This window comes from Excalfactoria chinensis, chromosome 7 (assembly GCF_039878825.1).
Source record: "Excalfactoria chinensis isolate bCotChi1 chromosome 7, bCotChi1.hap2, whole genome shotgun sequence".
In the NCBI taxonomy this organism is placed as follows: domain Eukaryota; kingdom Metazoa; phylum Chordata; class Aves; order Galliformes; family Phasianidae; genus Excalfactoria; species Excalfactoria chinensis.
This window is the reverse complement of record NC_092831.1, coordinates 227,342-246,608: the sequence shown is the minus strand read 5'-3', so window position 1 is coordinate 246,608 and position 19,267 is coordinate 227,342. Positions and strand designations below refer to the sequence as shown.

The 19,267-nt window shown below is 43.1% G+C and overlaps 1 protein-coding gene across 3 annotated transcripts in view; it reads left to right on the top strand.

Moving 5' to 3' along the window:
- TANC1 (tetratricopeptide repeat, ankyrin repeat and coiled-coil containing 1) overlaps positions 1–19,267 on the top strand; it is a 57,662-nt gene that overhangs the window by 5,160 nt on the left and 33,235 nt on the right. For 2 of the 3 annotated variants that reach the window (XM_072342510.1, XM_072342509.1), the window contains exon 2: positions 12,869–12,943. The exons of the other annotated variant lie outside the window; for it this stretch is intronic. In XM_072342510.1, the coding sequence (XP_072198611.1) occupies positions 12,883–12,943 (61 nt within the window). In that variant the 5' untranslated portion in view covers positions 12,869–12,882. The remainder of the gene's footprint in view (positions 1–12,868; positions 12,944–19,267) is intronic. 3 annotated transcript variants of the gene reach the window in all.

Below are 19,267 nucleotides of genomic sequence, written 5' to 3'. Positions count from 1 at the left end.
AAGAGAGAAATGTCCCGGCCACAAACTGTAGGCATGATTTTGCTATGATGAAGTGAAACCTTAGCACTGTCCAACTGGCAGCATAGGCTCCTCATGTGCATGGAAGAATTGCACACGACAATTAAAAGGCATCAGGGACAAGATTTCCTTTCCTCTCCTCAGTTAAGTTAAACTTGGTAGGAGTGCAATGGAGGAGGCACGTTGTGCCTTCTAGCACAAAGCCAGAAACTACTGCTCGGCTGGAGAACTCCCTGGTGCACGTGAAGCTGCGGGCGGCAGTGCTGCTGTGTGCAGCTGCAGTTTGCTCTGTTGGTGCTACTCGTGTTCTGTAAGTTTGCGGCAGGTCAGTCAGTGGGTGATGGTGCATAAAATGACAAAGTAATTTTACAGTCACTTGGTGGAACCAGATACATTTTGAAACCTTAGGAAGAAGATGAACTACCTAATATTTTATTTTTCTGGATGAAAATTCTGCACTTCTCTCAAAGAGCCTGAAGGGAGGGCAGAGGCAGCACTAAGAGATTCTGTTCTGCTGGAGTTAAAGCACTGTGAAGGGCTGCACAGAGGGTTACAGAAGGGCTTCTCACAGGTGGGGGGTTGTTGCCGTGCGGCACTGAGGGCTCTCCCAGGCTGTTGTTCCTCCGCTGCGCGCTGTGCCCCTGCAGTGCACACCAAGAGTGGGCTCCTGAGAGCTCCTTGTGTTGGTGGGACGTCTGTGCAGCTGCTGTGCTCCGCAGCCTCCGAGTGCCTCTGAGCAATCTGACCACGTCCTGCTATCTGCTACAAATCACATTCTTCCTATGTTTGTTTGTTTGTTTGTTTTTTTCCCCACCTATTTTCACCAGGAAAAAAATGTTTTCCTCCTTAGTGAGCCTGGTTTGGTTAAGGGAGAGCTTTAAACAGAGAGTTCCCTTCCTTCAAAGTTCTGATCTAAGCGCATTCTTGTTAATTTCAGTCTCTTGCTCTTGCATCTTTTCACTCTCTAAATCAGTTCATTAGATTGCAGTGGGACCTGCAAGCATTCCATCTGCTGGTGAAGCCTCATGTGCTGTCCTGGCAAACTGTTGTAGATCTAGGTGGATGGGAGGCGGTAATGAATCACTGATGTTTAAAGGATGCAGTTCGTATTGATCCACTGGCTGCATGCTTTTTTTGAGGATTTCAGTTCTTTCTGGTTTTTTGCACACTTGCCTTTGGAGGAAATGCTTCTGACGCTGGATTTGGAGGCTCTCAGTGGTGCTTGGCTGCTTAATTACTGAAAGCAGCAGAGCAAGTGTGAAATGTAATAAATATGGGCTCGCCAGGTATTCTGTAAGTTTTGGTAAGAGCATGTATGGTCTTGTCTGAACCAGACAGTTACTGCAGAATAACGTGGAGTGTGAATGTGAAGCACTTTTTACCTTGTATAGACAAGCCTTTAATTTTTCTTCAAGAACAAAGTGGGAGGTTGTACAAATCTTCTTGTCCCTCTTCTGAACTCTGTCGTAGACTTACTGCTGGCAAGGAGTTGTACCCAAAGCATTTATGCAGCTTGTGAGTGTTCACATTGATTTCATGCAGTCACAGCACAGCTGGGTCCCAAAGCCCCCCACCAGCCCCATCCCTGCCCTGGGCTGGCTGCCCCCCACCGATCCATGAGCTGGGCACCCACAGCTCTGGGCAGCAGTGCCAGGGCCTCACTGCCCTCTGGATAAAGAATTTCTTCCTCACATCTGACCTAAGTCACATCTCCTTTAGTTTGAAGCCATTCCCTGTGTCCTGTCACTGCACTCTCGCCGTAAGAAGACTGTCTCCTGTATTCCTGTAGGCCCATGGAAGGCTGCATGCAGTGAGGTCTCTCGGGATCCTTCTCTCTTGCAGGCTGAACACTCCTGGTCCTGCAGCCTGTCTCTATGGCAGAGGTGCTCCAGGGCACCTTCCCAGCAGTCAGTGCCACTTAGAGGTCTGCTTGCGTGAAGAGAGTGCTGGCAAGAAAGCCTCTAACTCTCTGCTAACTCCATGTCCACCTTGTGTGGTAGGAACTGCTTATCAGATGTGTTCAAACGGGGCTTTTTTAACATTGTAACACGTGCTCTTCATGCTACTGCACTGTACATTCAAATGGAAGGCGCTTCAGTTGAGGGGGAATTGGAAAAATGTGGATGTTGGTATTTCCTTGTAGCTCATGCAGTAGAGGAATGTCTGAGTCTTGCTCACTGAAGAGCGTGATCAAGCAACTAAAACCAGTAAGTTTGCATTTTGCAGGAGACAGAAGGCATCCCGGTATCTGGGGCAGGAAGCAGGGAGGGCAGTATTTCTGCTTTGCTGCATTCCTCCGGTGAGATTGCAGGAGATAGCTGAGCCAATCCAGCAGGGTGTTGTGATTCAAAGGCGTGGTTCTTCCTTCTGTACCTGCCATGGGATCCTTGCGCTGCTGCTTTTCTCGTGGTTTTAGGGTCACTTAGTAGTTGTCTTGCTTAATTATTTGAAGTGTTTGTTAACAGATCCAGTTGTGTTCTCTGAAATAAATGTCTGAATTCCATTTTTAATGCGGGTTTCTGAGATTTCCTTGTGTGGTTTGCCCTATGTGAGCAAGGGGCTGGCCTGGATGACATCCAGAGGTCCCCTACAGCTTCACATACTGTGACTTAGTGAGCATTGTGAGTGTCAGTATTTCAAGCTGTTATTGCGTGGTAGCACTTTGCATCTAGTAGCTGAGATCAGGTGATGCTCTAACAAGAAACCATCAAATTCTATTTGAACCAAGAGTAATATATTTTAAGTCATGTTAGAAAATGCAGAAGTACTTGTTAACGACAGCTGTTTGTTTCTGTTTTTAACCTTGTCAGGTTGGAAGTATGTAATGTGTCCTTTGTATGCAAGGTTTGGATGGAGCTTTGCATTTGCTTTCTGGCAAAAGTGAGTGGCTGTGATTCCCAGCCGGGTCAAGAGCAGGTATTTCATCATGCTGTGCTACAGGGAATCTGCTGCCCCAGGTTAGCTGATACAAAAAACTGTGTGTGTAATGAAATATGTATATACACATATCTGCATACCAGAATGTGCACCAGTACTGGACATAGATGGGAGACGTGTAGTACCAGGAGAAAAGGGATGAGTTTTCCTTTTTGAAAGGAAGGAGGAAAGAAATGCTATGAAAAAGCAGAGGAAAGAATTCTGAGAATGATTAGGTAGAGTGGATGAAGAGTAGAAGATCTGGAACTAGATACGATAAGAAACTAACATATATAAATATATTTAATATGTGAAATATGCAAAAAAGGCCTGAGTTGCAACAGTACCATCATAATGTCACATCAATGTGTCTGTTTTTCTTTTAAATCTCAAGCAGATTCATTGCAAACTTGGAAAGCAGTATGGTAATGAGAAGCTGCCTTTTCTGGGCTGTGAAGGTAGCACGAACTTGGTGTTGCTTTGTCTATGGCCTGGTTTTTCAGAGGGCTGTCCTGCAGCATCTGGTCGGCGTGGCTGAGCTGCAGTCCTGCTGCCCACACGGCACTCCTGGGGCTGGGACAGAGGGTGCCCAGAAGCTGCATGCTGTGCCGCCCTTCATCTGCAGGGCTGCGCTGTGGAGAGCTGTGCAGGCAGAGCAGCTGTCTGGTGCCTTGCTTTGCTCGCGTGGGGACAGTGGTACTTCATGACTGCCATCAGTTATCTTGCTGGCTGATGTCTTTAATGCGTCAGTAGAAGAATCCATGAGCAGACTTAGCTTTTGTTTCAGTGCAGTGAAAGTTAAATAGCTGGTATGCAGGGAGCTGTGCTGTCGTTTCCTCTTCTGGTGGGTTCACCTCAGTCTTACTTTTAAAGTGCAAATTCCTTAGTAGACCGAGTATAAACTGCCTCGAAAATGTTTCCTCCTCTGCAGTCTTCTCTGTCAGGACTTGTCCTACTGACATGGCCAAAGCCTCCGAAGGGGGAGCAGCACTGGGGCAGTGACATGTGGCAGGGAGCAGGAGCTGGCACAGCGCTGGTACTGCAGGGTTTTGGCTGGTCTCCTTCCTGCTGTTGGTGTGAATTTGCTTTTCAGTGGATGGAAAAAGAATCTGAAGAAGCCTTCATTTCTGGATAGTAAGCGTGCATTTTCATATGGTGTCCATGCTTTCCTCTAGTTATGTGCACCTCTAATCACATGCTGCCACGTTTCATTAGTGCCAGCTTTGGCTCAATGTCAGGTGATTCCATGTAGGACTTGGAAGGAATTTGTTTTCCTTTTCTCAAACATTCATCAGTTGGTCTATTGTAAGTCTTTGGAAATAGTGATTTTTGCTTTCATTGAAGCAGTGGTGCCGCTGTCAGACTAGATGGGGCAGCTGGCATTCCAGGCTATGAAAACATCCCCGTTTTGAAGTTGTGACTGCAGTCATGCTGCTTGCTTGGTACTTGCTTGGTCTGCTGGTGGAATGAGATGTCTGGGCCTGGAGCTGCCTACTGTGTTTTGTCCTTGTTATTTGCTTCACTGTTTTGTTATGTATAACCGTAGGCAAAAGAAACAAATACAGAAATTAGCATGTTTGTTGGACCACGTGCTGTCTTGATTATTTCTAGAAGAGCCTTGCAGTGTTAAATCACTCTGAAGGTAACTTATTTGATAATGCCTAGAGGATTGTTGTGAGAACCTCCTTGGCTTACCGGCATCCTCCAGTGAAATTCTCAACTTGTTACTCATTTTAGCCCAGTCTAATTTGGATAGTTCATGGTGCTCTTCTTTCTTTTTCACTTTAAATGGACTTAGTTGATGGCTTTTGTACTGAAAAAGAACAGAAGGCACCTGTTAGTGTTTGAAAGTGATTGCTTTGCAAGTTCTGAGTTACGAATGCACATCTTAAATACTGAAAGACTCCATGCTGGTGCCACAGGTGCGTGACCAGGTAGGGTTCTCCCTAATGAAAATATTCTAGTTACGTGGCATAACTTGTTTCCTCCCCTTGGGTTTTAAAGCAGTTGAAACAGAGGAACGAATAAAGTACTGTCTATGTGAGCTGTATTGTAAACACCACAGTAAACAAGCAGAGGGCTGTTTGCCTGTCTCAGCTGCAGTAGTTCATTTGTTAAGCATGTGGATCTCAATGATTTTTAGTATGCCTAGAACGAGTTGTTAGCATAAAATATCACTGTGTGGGTTTGTAGTTGTCTTAGTAGTGATGTGAGTAAAATGCAGCCCTTGCCTACTTACCGTTGTGTGGCTGGAGAGCTTTAGCATCCTTTCTGGGGATGCTGAGTAGAAATTGTATGACTTCAAGAAAACTGAATTATGATTAAACTAGTTCTGTCCTGGGTAGTTACAGTAGACACATCTTGTGTACGCTATCTGACAAGGAAGCACTGACCACCTTAAAGGAATATCCTGTACCGAAAGTCAGAAGAATTCAACTGACATGACATCGCTTTGCTGTCTGCTAAATTGGCTCCTTCCTCCTATGGAGGAGAGTATAAAATTGCATATTGTCTGCAGACGATTGCATGCAGAGCTACTGGAGACAGCTGTATGAGTTTTGAAGGGTAAGGAATCCAAAAGTCAGGCAGTGCCTCTGGATCAGCTGGTGGGTTGTGTTGCCATGCAGATATGAAATGGAATGTCATCAAGACATGAGATGGAAACCTGACTCCTGGTTGCTGCAGCACAAAGAAGGGAGGGTCCCATGGTCAGCAGTAGGTGTTAGAGCACTTTGTACGTCCTACTTGGGATTATTATAGATTATTATGTGTGGCCAGTCAGCCTGATAATGGAATATAAAGTTTGTAGCCTGGCCGATGGTAATACAGTCCTGCAAATGAGATATTACTTTGGTTATTGCCTGTTGTTAAGTGTAACTATATTTGTTACCTCTAGATTGATTTCTTCTGCATTAATAGTACTTGTCTTCTTTTTTTTTTCTTTTTTTTTCTTTTTTTTTTCTTTTTTTTTTTGTTTTAGAAATCAAGGAACGTGGATTTCTTTTAGCAGCATTACTGAGCGCTGCATGATGCCTGGATAGTCTGGGGGGGTCAGCTGAAGTGTTGGGGTCAAGAAGTAATGTAGATACTGATGATAGATCTGTCCCCATTTCTGCTTTGCTAGATCAGTTTTATGGATTATGAATCAGAGTTTGTGGAGGAGCAGATTTAACTGATGCCATGGTGAGGGCTGAAGGAAGAGGACTTTACCGACTGAGCTGCTTGAACTGCAGGCTGTATAATGTAAGATGGTTGCACTCTGCATTGCATTTACGTTTGGCTGCTTGAAGTGAATGGCTGTGTTGTTTTACGAGCAACTTGTTGATGTTCATCTGGAAATGAGGGCGGTATCTGGGACAGCTGAGAAACTGGAGACACTTGTTATTACAATGCTCCTAATATTCCATACTTTCTAGATGAGATGGTGCTGTCACCATGTAAGTATGTAACTGCTGAGTAAAATACCCTACTAGGAAGAGTTGGGTGAAGATTTTGGTTAGCAAGGTCTTTGTCTTCCTTTCAATTTCTGTGTACTGTTAAAGCTGAAATGGCAGCTTCTGACCTATTTTCCATCTAATTTTAGGTTTTCGATTTTCTGCTGACATAGTGTGTGCTGGGTCTCTTCTGCCAGCAGGGAAGTGATGAATTCTTTCTTGCCTGATGTTTTGACCCTTTCATAATAGATTTCAAATTAGGGGTTTTGTCATGTTTTCCATGTTTGACATAGCAGGATAGAGAAAGATGGGATGAGAGTCGCTATTATGGCCATAGGAAAAGAAAGAAAAAGTAAAAATCTGTGATTACATTTATTTCATCTGTTTGCTAATTCCTGCCCTAGTGCAAACTGTGGCATCCACTGGCTCCTAGGACTGCTGGCAGGGATTCCTGAGTGGGTGTTTCTTCAAGACTTATTAACCTTGTGACCTTATTTCTGTCTGAAATACCTCTTCATATAGCGGCTTTCTGATTAGGGGAGGGACAGCTTTTTTTTTATCTCTAAATTTTCTTGAAGCAAGTTTTATTGCTGAAGTCAAGCAGCAGGGAGTCTTCCTCTGCTCCATCCTTCATTATCATGTTCTCTCCATGCGCACACAGTGTCTGTCCCTGAAGCAGAAACTTATTTTAGTGCATGATCTGCGTATGCTGATCCATGTCTTGGGAAGCTGGGGGAAAGGAAAGATAATTCATTAAATTTAGAAATAGAAGGCACTGGAATGTTAGAGAGGGTAATACACTTGTGTGGAATATAAAGACATGAGGTAAGGGAGAAAACAGCCCTGATGACAGTGAATTAGTCTAAATGAAGTGAAGTGTCACTTGTCTTGCAAATAACAAGAGCTAGGGGGTAAGGTTCAGAAAGGCTAGATAGGTAGGATACGTTTGATGAATCCCGTAAGGATGAGTAGCATTACGTTTGCAGTCAGAACTGAAGGAAGAGGACATTCTGTAGGATGCTGAACATCGTTACAGTCTCGGTATTTTCTCTGGAGAGACTTGACAGTGTGGGAAAAGAAAGGGAGAAACAAACTTATCTGAGCACAGAGTAGCTGTAGGTATTTTTGTGTGTTTGAAAAACAGCTGCAAACCTGAAGGTTTTTGTGTCTCCTCTTTTGGAAGTGTGTTACCCCCAAGACATCCAGTGGTTCATCCACATCACTACTGAATCATTTGGGTTAGTTTAAACAGGTGCTCACGGCACTGGAAGTTAAGATTTCATTCTTTAATACTTTTCATCTGCTTTAGTGCAAGATGGTTTCTTCGGTGAACTGACTAATGGGAATTTCTGCAGTACCTGGCACCTGACTAAGAATTTTTGGACAACTGTCAAGCAAAGAGAGACAATATCATCCCCTGAGGCACATTCTGTGGGGGCACTGGCCAAAATGATCGACAGTGGGATAAAAGAGACTAGCAGAAGACGGAGTTCCTGCAGGATGGGACAGGTGTATCTGCCAGGTCTGGGAAGTCAAATCTAAAACCAGACTGGTGGGAAACAGGCGCTGCAAATGCACATAGTAATAGCTAATGTGATACTGAGGAGATTTCCGTGCTTCCTCATCTGGCTGACTCTGATCACCTCTCACGTTGCTTAACATCGCTCACAGGAGGATCTGTTCCATGGCCTTCCCAGACACAGAAGGCTCACCAGCCTGTAGTTCCCTGGCTCTTCTTTTCCCCCTTTCTTAAAAATGGGAGTGATGTTTCCCATTTTCCACTCACCGGGGATCTTGCCTTGCTTTTGCTCACCAAGCTGTGTGGGTTATGTAAAGGGATCTGTATGTTTATTGGAAAAACATGTTGGATTCAACTAGTTTTTAACTGTGTTGAAGTGGTCTTGAGAATGCCCAAATACTGAACTAACGCTGGTTGTAATACTGAAAATATTACAGTTGACCACAAAGAACGATTCTTTCATAGTAAGAACTTCCAGTCAGGGACTACACTGTTACAGTTTGGGGTAAGTTTTATTCATCCCCTAGGATCTGCTGTCACACTTGGAAAACGTTATTTATTTGTCAAAGAAAAGATGGGTTAAAGCAATAAATCAGTAGTTCCATAGATGTGCATATTTACTTTTTAACAGCTTACAAATATATACAAAGAATTACACATCGTCTTTTAGTGAGAGAAGTAATTTTTCTTCCATTTCTTCTTAGACTTTATCATCATTGTATGAATAAAGGGAAGGTCTCTGATAATCTGGAAAGAATCACAGCATGGCCTGGGTTGCAAAGGCCCACAGTGCTCATCCAGCTCCAACCCCCTGCTGTGTGCAGGTCACCAACCAGCAGCCCAGGCTGCCCAGAGCCACATCCAGCCTGGCCTTGAATGCCTGCAGGGATGGGGCATCCACAGCCTCCTTGGGCAACCTGTTCAATGCGTCACCACCCTCTGGGGGAAAAACTTCCAGAACTCTAGATAGATAACTACAAATAGGGGAGAACTGAAAGAAACTGGAGCTGAAGTACTGAACATTCTGCATAGGAATGATGGAAGCAGTTGGTAGAAGGGAGCTGAAACATACAAAAGCAGGTTTTTTTGCTTATTTTTTAGTTGAAAGGAGAAATGGGAGAATATGGGCGACATTTTGCTGCTGTGGTTTAACGTCGGGATGAAATGAGTTATCAGCTCTGTCTTGTAGTCCTTCAACTAGAATCTGTTACTAAGAGCTACTTTGATGATCTTTCTTTACATAAAGAATACTGGCATACAGTTATTCCAAGCATAACGCACTGTGTAGCAGAACTTCTTTCATTAGTTTATATTCAGTCGTCTTCAAATTAAAACTAATGAATGTTTAAAAGCAGCTCGCAGACAGCACACATTGATTTCTGGGCCAGCAGACTGTGCTGCGTTGCTGCGAAGCCTCGAGCACCTGTGGGTCCAGCAGTTCTGTCTGTCTGCTGAACAAGGCCCACTTGTATTAATGTTAATGCCGTCATATCTTGCCTCATTGTTCAGATGGTCTGTGTCTGTGCTGTATTTTAGAAGCCATGAGCTTGCCAAGGTTAGATGGGAATTTTTTTATGCCTATATCTAACCAAGTTAGCCACTTTGTGCTGCCAGGTTAAAAATGCTCTTCCAGTTTCATGAAGTAAACCTAAAATAGGGTACCAGCATTTAGAGCTTAATAGTTTTCAAGGTGTTCGTATCTTTTTTAGCGTGTAACAAGAATTTAAGGTGCTGCAATTTCGCAGGACAAGAGAGTGAAGTATTAGAAGTTCTAGATTGGAATTCCAGGAGGTGCAGAGATGTACAAATAAAAATAGCATCACTGTTACTTAATATTTTGCACAGTGTTCAGACCATCTATTTTTGTGAACATTTTTCTCATAAGCCGCCTTGAAAATGTTCTTCTTTCCAGTTGTCAGGTAGGATGGAAGGAAAGGCTGAGGGCCTCCCTTTCCTTGCAGGGGTCGAGTACATAGAAATCTAACATGAATGTTGAAATGGTTATATTCCTAGTTTGCACGGATGGTTCCTTTTTCTATATGCCTTCATCATTAATCTAGTCCAACATTTGCTCTCCATTTGCTTTTGTTGTAACTGTTACTTTGTTTTTGGTTTCCTTTCTACACACGCAGTCATTAGTTCTCTCACTGAAACTACCAACTGTTGAACTTGGTAGGCTTTGGTATTCTGGTGTTTGTAAAGCAGGGGTTGTGAGCTGGTAGACAAAAAGCTGCCCTCACTTGCAGCTGAGGCCGACAGGGCAGGGGGGTGCGGGAGGGGTCCGTCCCCTCTGCTCTGCCCTCAGGAGGCCCCACTGCAGCGCTGCGTCTGCATGGGGCCCAGCGTGAGGAAACGGGGCTGTGGGAGCGAGTCTGGAGCGGGTCCGCCATGATGATGAGGGGCTGCAGCACCTCTGCTGTGGAGACGGGCTGATGGGAGCTGGGGGTGTGCAGCCTGGGGGAGGCTCTGAGGAGACCTTGCCCTGCAGCCTTACAGTGTGTGAGGGAAATGTACTTTGTACACAGGCCAGTAGTGATAGGGCAAGGAGGAATGGCTTTAACTAAAAGAAGGAAGGTTTAGGTCAGACATGAGGAGGAAATTCCTTACTCAGAGTGCAGTGAGGTCGTGGCACTGCCCAGAGCTGCAGTGCCCCATCAGTGTGTGAATGCTGACCCTGGGGTCTGTGTGGTTCCAGATTCACACACACAGTGGTCTGCTGTCATGTGGTGTGGAGTGGCTGGAAGAAATTGAGATGAGCCAGAAAAATGCAGTTACTAATGTAAAGTGCTTTGTATTAAATTAGAAAGTCCTTTCTAAAATGTCGTTCAGAAACGTGGAAGAGAGATCAGTTGGAGTCTCTGTTTGTCAGGGAAAGTATCAACAGTACTCCGGCTGGCTGGGAGGAATGGCATTTGTAACACAGCTGTCCTGGAGCCAGGCTGCACTTTACTGTTGTGTGAGGCCATCAGAGAGGCCTGGTCAAGTGGCCTGCACTGCAGCACACTCAGCAGGTCGGCCTGCAGGTACAGCGCCAGGCGTTCGGGGTTGGTGTGCTTGTAGGCAAAAGCTTCTGTTTTGTTTGTGGGCATCGTTTGCAATGGTTGCATGAAGGGGATGTGATTACATAATGAAAGATTTTTGCTCAGAAGAACAGTTTTGTTTTTTTTTTCCAGTCCATAGATGTGAATATGTTGCTGTTTGAAAAACCAAAACAACCCAAATCCCTGATGTGGTGGGTTGTGTCTGTGTGTAGCTTTTCCAGAATAATGCAGGCAAGGAAGGAAGAGAGTTTCTTGATGTTGTCTTTAGTTTTTCCTTTTTCCGACCTCATGGTTGAACTTTGGGAACTGTTTTCTCATTTAAAAAATCAGCAGTTGCTCAGAGAAGTGTTGGTAACTGTGGTTTTCTGCCCAGCCTTCTCAGTATTGCTGGACAGATGCGATGAGAGCTGACGTGTGGCCTTTGCCTATGGGACGTGGTTGATTCTGAGTCACTGGTGTAACAAGCACATCGAGTGTCATAAAAAATATGGTCCTACTTTGGGAGTGTTTGGGCAAGCTTTGATTTTTTATTGCTGGAAGTGAAAAGGGCTGAGGATACAACAGAACTTGCTCTACTGTTGCAGAGATACTCTCAGCAGTGTCTTTTCCTTGTTAGTCCTCAGAAGATGCCTTGTCCAAGGCACAGATCATCAAAGTGTGTTTGCTGCCTGCGTGCCCCACAGTGTGTGATGCTGAGGTGTGTAGCTGTCAGTGCAGCTGGTTGGAGATGTTATCCTGCTGCAGGAGAAATAATCATCTGTGTGCGCGGCTGTACGGCTTTGGAACTGACCAGGGATCAGTGTGTTGAACGCAGCGTGGGCTGTGGAAACCTCCTGGTGTTGTAATTGATATTAGGTGCATGTGCTTCAGGTTGGTTGTAGGAGCTGTAGAACTGCGTTGTACTGACTTTTCTTTTTTCTGCCTTATTTCGTTAAGCTGAGTGAACTTTCTGAAGAATCCATATTTTTGGGGTGGAAGATTGTTTGCATTTTCTGTTGATTTCATGTGTTCTGTATGGTTCATGCTGTAACATTCAGCATTGCCTGATTACTTTTTCTTTCCTTCTTGCTGTTGTGTATCCTATGCTAAATGTTTTCAACAGCTTTCCAATGGAAAAAAAAAATAGAGTGTATGGGAAAGCTTTTTGAGAAAGAGCTGCTCTCCACAGCTGACTGCGTTCTGCTTTCCATACTTGGTAACCAAAGCTGGGTACCTGAAACATCTAAACCGTCTTCCACTTTAGAACCTGGATATATTTTCCCTAATAATTCTCTGAAATCTGCAGCTGCTGCTTGCTCGAGGTTGACTGTTAAATGTGAAACTTTGAGTGCAGAGTGGGAGAGATCCCCTGCTCGCAGACATGAATATATAGGTGCACACCTTAGTGTATAGCAGTGATGAGAACTGCAGTAGCATACAGAACTTGTTTGGCTCTGCCTTTGTTGGTCAGCAGCACGTTGTATGTAGGTAGGATCCGATGGTGTGTGATACCATGTACCACATCACCATCTGCTCTGTGCTTCTGTGGTTTGGAGCCTCCAGCTGAGCAGGCTGCTCTGCAGCTCCCATGGCTGTGCTGATGAGCTCAGGATAGAAGCTGGAACTTTACTCTCGTTGTGCCTGAGTGTCTTACAGTAACGTACGTGGGTTTAGCCTTGTAACCTTAATTACTTGTGGAATGTGGAGAATGCTGAATTATTATTATTATTATTTTTTTTTTTTTTATAAGAAGACGGTGAATTCTTAATTGCTTAGTTCAAGTATTGAAACATTCTTTCTGCTTTGGGACTTTGCTTAAACAAGCTACATTGCAGGGAAAAATAACAGAAAAAATTATCCGTTTACCTCCCTGTTTTATTTAAATTGATCCATCCTGTATTCTGTTTGGCTTTGTGTGGGTGGCCAATACTGATGTTGCGTTTCTTTCTGTTATCCTTTAGGAGCAACACTTAAAATGTTAAAGGCAGTTTTAAAGAAGAGCCGAGAGGGTGGAAAAGGGAGCAAGAAAGAATCAGGTATGAATATTCATTACAGAGGATGACTCATGTTCCCCATGCTAGGTTCACCTGTGCCAATGGCCCTCAGACGGGAATGGTTACATGCAGAGTGCTCATTCTGTGTGTGAGGAGGAGGCTTAAAGCTGCCTGGGAGTGCATGCCAAGTGATTTGTTCCTGAGTTGCTATTAGGAAGAAGGGCAGATGAGAGCAGCTTGCTCTTTGTTCTTACCACAGAAATACTGAGGTTAGGATGGAGAGATGGTTCACGGAGAGCTTTGTGTTAGTATTTCTTGTGGGCCTTATACATTGTGTCTTAAAAAGTTATGTTTGTTTGCTTTTGATGTTGTAAGTTGGCAACTGCCTGCATTGTGGGAATCTGTATTTTTCCTACTAGGCTAAAGATCATTAGATATGTAATACTTGTAATAGATTTCAACTTAAAAAGAAGAGAAAACCTTGTATATTACATTTCTGCGGAACATGCTCCATTATTTCAGTTGGCTTTTTAATAACATGAGCATTGTCATTCTGTTGACCCAGTATCAGGCCTGAAGGAACATGAATAATGGAAGCATTGTGCTTAGTTTGCAGCATTCCTCCTGCACTAAAATCCCATCAGAAGTTTAACATCAAATGTAGCACATAGCACGCATGAAAACTTCATTAATTTCTGTAGAATTTGGTGTGGTAAGTAGTTGGGATTTCTGTATTTTCTATTTTAAAGTCTTTGTTGGACTCCCATATAGTGCTCAAAAAGTGCTGTATCAACAAAAAGCTGGTGTTTAGAACGTGGTACTGCAGTGCTGCAAAAGCAGGAAATCTGGAGAAATAAGAATGGGATCAGTGCTTGTGAATTCTGTACGATGAAACAAAGGTATGGAAATACGTGCTGCTATGCATCCAACATTTGGTGATTAGTGATTGTCTTCACATTCAGATTTCTTAATTGGGGTAACAAAAAAGTTCAGTTACCAGGAATTTTTCCTTGGGTTTTATTCAATTCTACTGTAGATCAGATTTTGCTACATTGCTCTTTTGAGGCCATGTTTCCTTTGTTTTTCCTTCTTGTACTCCGGTATCTACACATGAAGTATATTTGACAAAATATGATATGATTTATTTCTGCGTTACGTTGTGCTGTATATTGGCATACATAGAGTTAGTTTTTGATTGTGTGTAATCTTATTGATGTTTTGTACAAAATGAATTGGAGGAAAACTGTGAATTTGAAATTTATTCCTCTTTATACATATTCTCACATACAAGTAGGAAGTGGATTGTTGTCAGTACTCTTATTGAAAGATAAAATGGCTTTCAAAGGCATGTAACTTTTGCTGAGTTGTGATTGCTTGTATAATATTCTGCCATTCACATTTCTCTTTGTGCTGTTAGCACTTGGAATTATATGCAGTGCTTACATTTACCAACGTGAGTTTTCATTGCTAATTGTGACCAACTTGCTTCTTTAAAATAAAAGTGAAGCTCCTATGCAAGAAGGCATAATGTTGTATTGAAGTCTCTAGTTGATCATTAGCTAAAATCAAAAATTTCAAAGCAAGGTCCTGCAGTGGGGTCGGGGCAGTCCCAAGTACAGGTACAGGCTGGGCATAGAATGGCTTGAGAGCAGCCCTGAGGAGAAGGATTTCAGAATTCAATTGATGAAAGGTTCGGTGTGAGCCAGCAGTGTTCCCTTGCAGCCCAGAATGCGACTGTATTGTGGGCTGCATCAAGAGAAGTGTGACCAGCAGGTCGAGGGATGTGATTCTGCCCCGCTGCTCTGCTCTTGTGAGAACCCCCTGGGGTTCCGCATCCAGTCCTGGAGCTTCCAACACAAGAAGGACATTGGAGCTGGCCCAGAGGAGGGCCACAAAGATGATCAGAAGGTTTAATGCTGGGAGTGATCTCTACATAACAGAATGCTGATTTCTTTATTGTCTTAACTGTTTATTGAATCCTGAGGATTGTTGACGTAGGCCAGCAGTGACCTTGGTGAACATGCAGCTCTACAGCAGTTCTGTTAATATTTTCTGTTTCCAAGGAAAGTTAGTTGTGGTTTTTATCAGCTTCTGGTTTCCTACTTGGAATCTGCTACAAAAACTTGACTTTTTAGCAAAGTTTGTTCATTGCTTCTTTGCTGTCCAGCTTGTACCAAAGTTGGGCTTAATCAGAGCTGGGCACTTACAGTCAAGTTCTTGTTTGGAAAGTGCTATCGGTGCTCTACACATCATGATGTGCATATGTGCATGCTAAGAAACCTTTTATGCAACAGAATCCTGCAGAGTGTTTGGTTTTGTTTTTTTGCTTTTAAACATCTGTAAACAGATTCCTTTTGTTACAGCAGATTTTTTTTAATCAGAAATACTTCCTTAAGTGGGCTGAGAGTCTTTTGTTTCACTTAGGCAGGTAAATTAAGGGAACAAAAGACAAAATCACCCACCTCAGAAACAGACATTGAGTGATGTCAGTGGGATGCTGTCTGCTGTGCAGTTGCTGCCAATATTCAGACTCAGGGAACTTGAGCTTTGGTTGGGTGGGCTTTCTGTTTTGAAGATGGAGATCCTTTTTCTTCATGACAAAATAACCTGATCTCTGGCATCAGCACCATACTGTAGTTTATATGTATTCTGGTAAAGTAGCAGAAGTTCTTTGGTTTGTAAGAAACTTGTATTGAATGAAGAATATACTCTGTTATGTCTAATACTGACATAAATATTTCATCCTCTCTGTTCAAAAGGAGGATTAGTTTAATCTTAAAGTTCAAATGTGTTTTAAGGATATTAGGATCTACCAAATCATTCCGTTAGCCTGCCTTCCTTGTATCTTTTTGTATCTTAAAAACAAAACAAAACAAAACACCCCAACAAAACAACACATTATTAATCTGATTGTGCCTTTCAGTTGCATCCCGAGGTGCAGCTAAACTGTGATTTGATTTCCATTGCCTTTAGCTAGAAGCTTTTAGAAAGGTGTTGGAGGAGCAGCTTCTGTTTTCTTGGAATGGCTCAGGTCTGGTGGCTGTCCTCAGAGGTTCTATAGTGTCCCAACCAGGTTTTAATTATAACCTGCCATCTTTTTCTGCAGCAGCAGGTTGTGTTTAAAAATGTCTCCAGCCTCACTGAGGAAATGATGTCCTTGTAGCTTGAGACCAGAGTGGTTGGGCTTTCTCAGGGTTTGTGCCGTAACAGCACATTCATGAGTGACAGTAAGCGAAAGGAAGTTTAAAATTAGGAAAATAATTGAAAAAGAGTATTTCTGTGGTATAAGTTTTGGATGTTTGCTTGTTTGCTTTAATCATATTGCTCTTAGAGTCTGAGTCACAATCTGTGTAGCTGTCCCCACAGTACCACAGGCAGCATCAGGAAAATAGAATCAGCAGGAAGAAAATAGGAAAGAAAAGAATGGCAAGACATAAATAGACGGTAACATATCTTCAAAGTTACTGCCATAATCAAATGATCTCAATTTATTGATTGAAGATGTGCCGCAACAGTGTATTCAGGGCTTTTGTAGCCCTTGATTTTGCAGGGCATTTCCATAGCTTATCATTTTGTATCCAGTGGAGAAGGACAAATTAAAATCTGTGCAGTTTATTAAGAAAGCACTGAGTTAGGAACAGTTTACTTGCTTCGTAGTGCAGGGGAGTTGTTGGTGGACTTATTAACCCTGAAGGGGGAGGAAGTAACTTTGGTGTTTGGTCTCCTGTCTCATGCTTTCTCTGTAGCATTCCAGCTGGTATATTTATAGAAATTCCAAATCACTGCCTCAGCACAGTATTGTCTCATTGCAGTTACCTGCATTACTGTGCTGCTTCTGTGCTTTTTCTTCATGTCCAAAACTGGAATGTACATTGTAATAGTTTTTCAGTGTCATTCAACAAATAGAGGGATGAGGCTGTGGCACTGCCCAGAGTGTGATAGGGCGCAAGGAGGAATGGTTTTAAACTAAAAGAAGGAACATTATGTCAGACATGAGGAGGAAATTCCTTACTCAGAGTGCAGTGAGGCCGTGGCACTGCCCAGAGCTGCGGTGCTCCATCCCTGGAGGTGCCCCAGGCCATGGATGGGCCCTGGGCAGCCTGAGCTGGGGGCAGCCAGCCCACGGCAGGGCTGGGGCTGAGGGGTCCCTTCCATCCCAGCTGTGCTCTGAGTCTGTGATTCTGTGAATTTATGAACCGAACTTGCATGTATTGTACTGTATAAATAATAGTGTATTAGTATAATAGTATAGTATCTAAAGGAACTGTTTTCTCTCAGGAAGTGGTCAGGCACTGGAATAGTGGCACTGGAATGGCTGCCCAGGGAGGTGGTGGAGTCACCATCCTCGGCAGTGTTCTAGAGGCGTCTGGATATGGAGCTAGGAATTATGGTTTAGTGGTTTGCTGTAGGTATGGTAAAGGGAGGACGGTTGGACTAAATGATCTTATAGGTCCTTTCCAACCTTGTGATTCTATGATTCTATGATTCTAATGTTAAACCAGTGTTTACAAACAGCTAATGTTGGAGTTTAATTTTTAAGAGAACAGAGAAAAAGATCCTTAGCCTCCTGGCTTCTGCTGGAAGTAAAAGGGAACTTAGTGATTCAGGTATGAGATTTTAAAAAATGCCAAAGTGTGTGTGATTATATTCTCTAAAATGTTTAGGTTTTTGATTCTAATTATATACTTGGGCAGTTCTTGTTCCTGTTTTTGAGACTGGTGTATTACAGCGCTTTGCAGGAATACTGAAGCTGCTTTTCTGGTTCTCAGGATTTAAAACCAATAGCTGTACTCCTGTAGTTGTTGTAATGTAATCTTATAAGTAATAGACAGTTCATTAATTATTTTTTTAATTCCCATCCTGCCTTGGCTAAGCCGGATTTGTTTCCTTAAAATCAGGGCGTTACTATTAATTTTATTTGAAGAAAGAGAACTTTTGGAAGGTGATGGTTAAGTTGGTTTCAAAGGAATAGAAAGTCACATTTATGAAATGTCAATAGAAGTTTGACTCTACACAGCATTCCTCAGGGCTGTTTATCTCGCAGATGTGTGTAGGGAGCTGTCATGTGTGGCTCCTGGGAGGAAAATAGTATATCTAGGAAAAAAGTCATCTGAAGCACATCCACTCTTGGAAACGCACAATCAGATTTTAAACTTAGGGCCCAATAGGTTTTCCTCTCAGCTGTGCACACTTCTGCAAAAGAGAGTGGAGGCTGAATACACACAAACGTTTCTACTTTTGGCAAAGAAACAGTTTGTTTTTGCCTTCTGCGGGCGTTCCCTGTGAGCACGTTAAGCTGCCTGTAGTGGATCATGGCAGGAGAGCAGCTGTTCGGAATTGAAGGCAGCAAGTGAATGAGAGCAGTGAACAAGAAAGGCAGATCTTACAGAGGGACGTGGATCTGAAATGTTTCCTTACTGCAAGACAATAAGTCTGACATGAGGAAACCATATTTTAACAACTTTGTTATTCCCTTTTTCTTTTAGTTCTACTTTGGGTTCCCATACTTCTGCTGTGCTGCTTGTCGCTGTTTGGGTCTCTGTGAAAAATATTGCGAGAGCTTTCTTTCCTCTCTATCAGTTTTGTTACACGGTTCACACGGATTCAGTTTTGTGTAAATTATTGAGCAGTACCCTCATTTGGATAACAAAAAAAGCTGCAGTTAGATGCCAACTTTTGCTTTTCAGCTCTTTCTCTCATCTGACAAGGAAGAACTCAGCACTTCCTGCATGTGTTGCTGCTGCCTGTCGTTGTGAGCGCATACTTTCATCTGTTGTTTTGAAAGCATATTCTTGACTGCACTGAAGCTGCATTTCCTGCACCAGTAGGATAGATCTCTGTGCATTTTCCTATTTTGATCTGCTACGTAGTGTTGTGAACCAATACTTGGTTTGTTCATGACAGTAAATAAAACATTTTGCTGTCAAATAGTGTTTATCTGGTCTTCTCTATTTTGAAACAGAATAATAAGTAGGCTAAGCTTAGAGTGGTTTTGTGTGAGTGCTTCTTTGTGAGACACTTCTGACTGGGTGTACGGACTCACCGGACTGAACTTCTCCTGACTACTTCAGTATGCAGTGTGCTTTCAGATGGTCCCTGAATTTCAGGGTGTCACACTGATCCTGGTAAGCGATTCAGCAGTAGATACCCTTTTGTCTTTGTGAGAAGTGTAGTTTTGCCTCTGAGGATGAAATCTGGAAAGCTGCTGCTTTGTTTGAGGTGAAGATTTTCTTCCCTGTTGCTGCCTTTATTACAGCAACTCTTGGTTGTGCATTTTGAATTTTGCAGCAACTTTCCTGTTTGGATTCTGTACTGGCAGGTGTGCCATGAGAAGAGAGGGGTCGTGCTGACTTGTTGATGGCAACT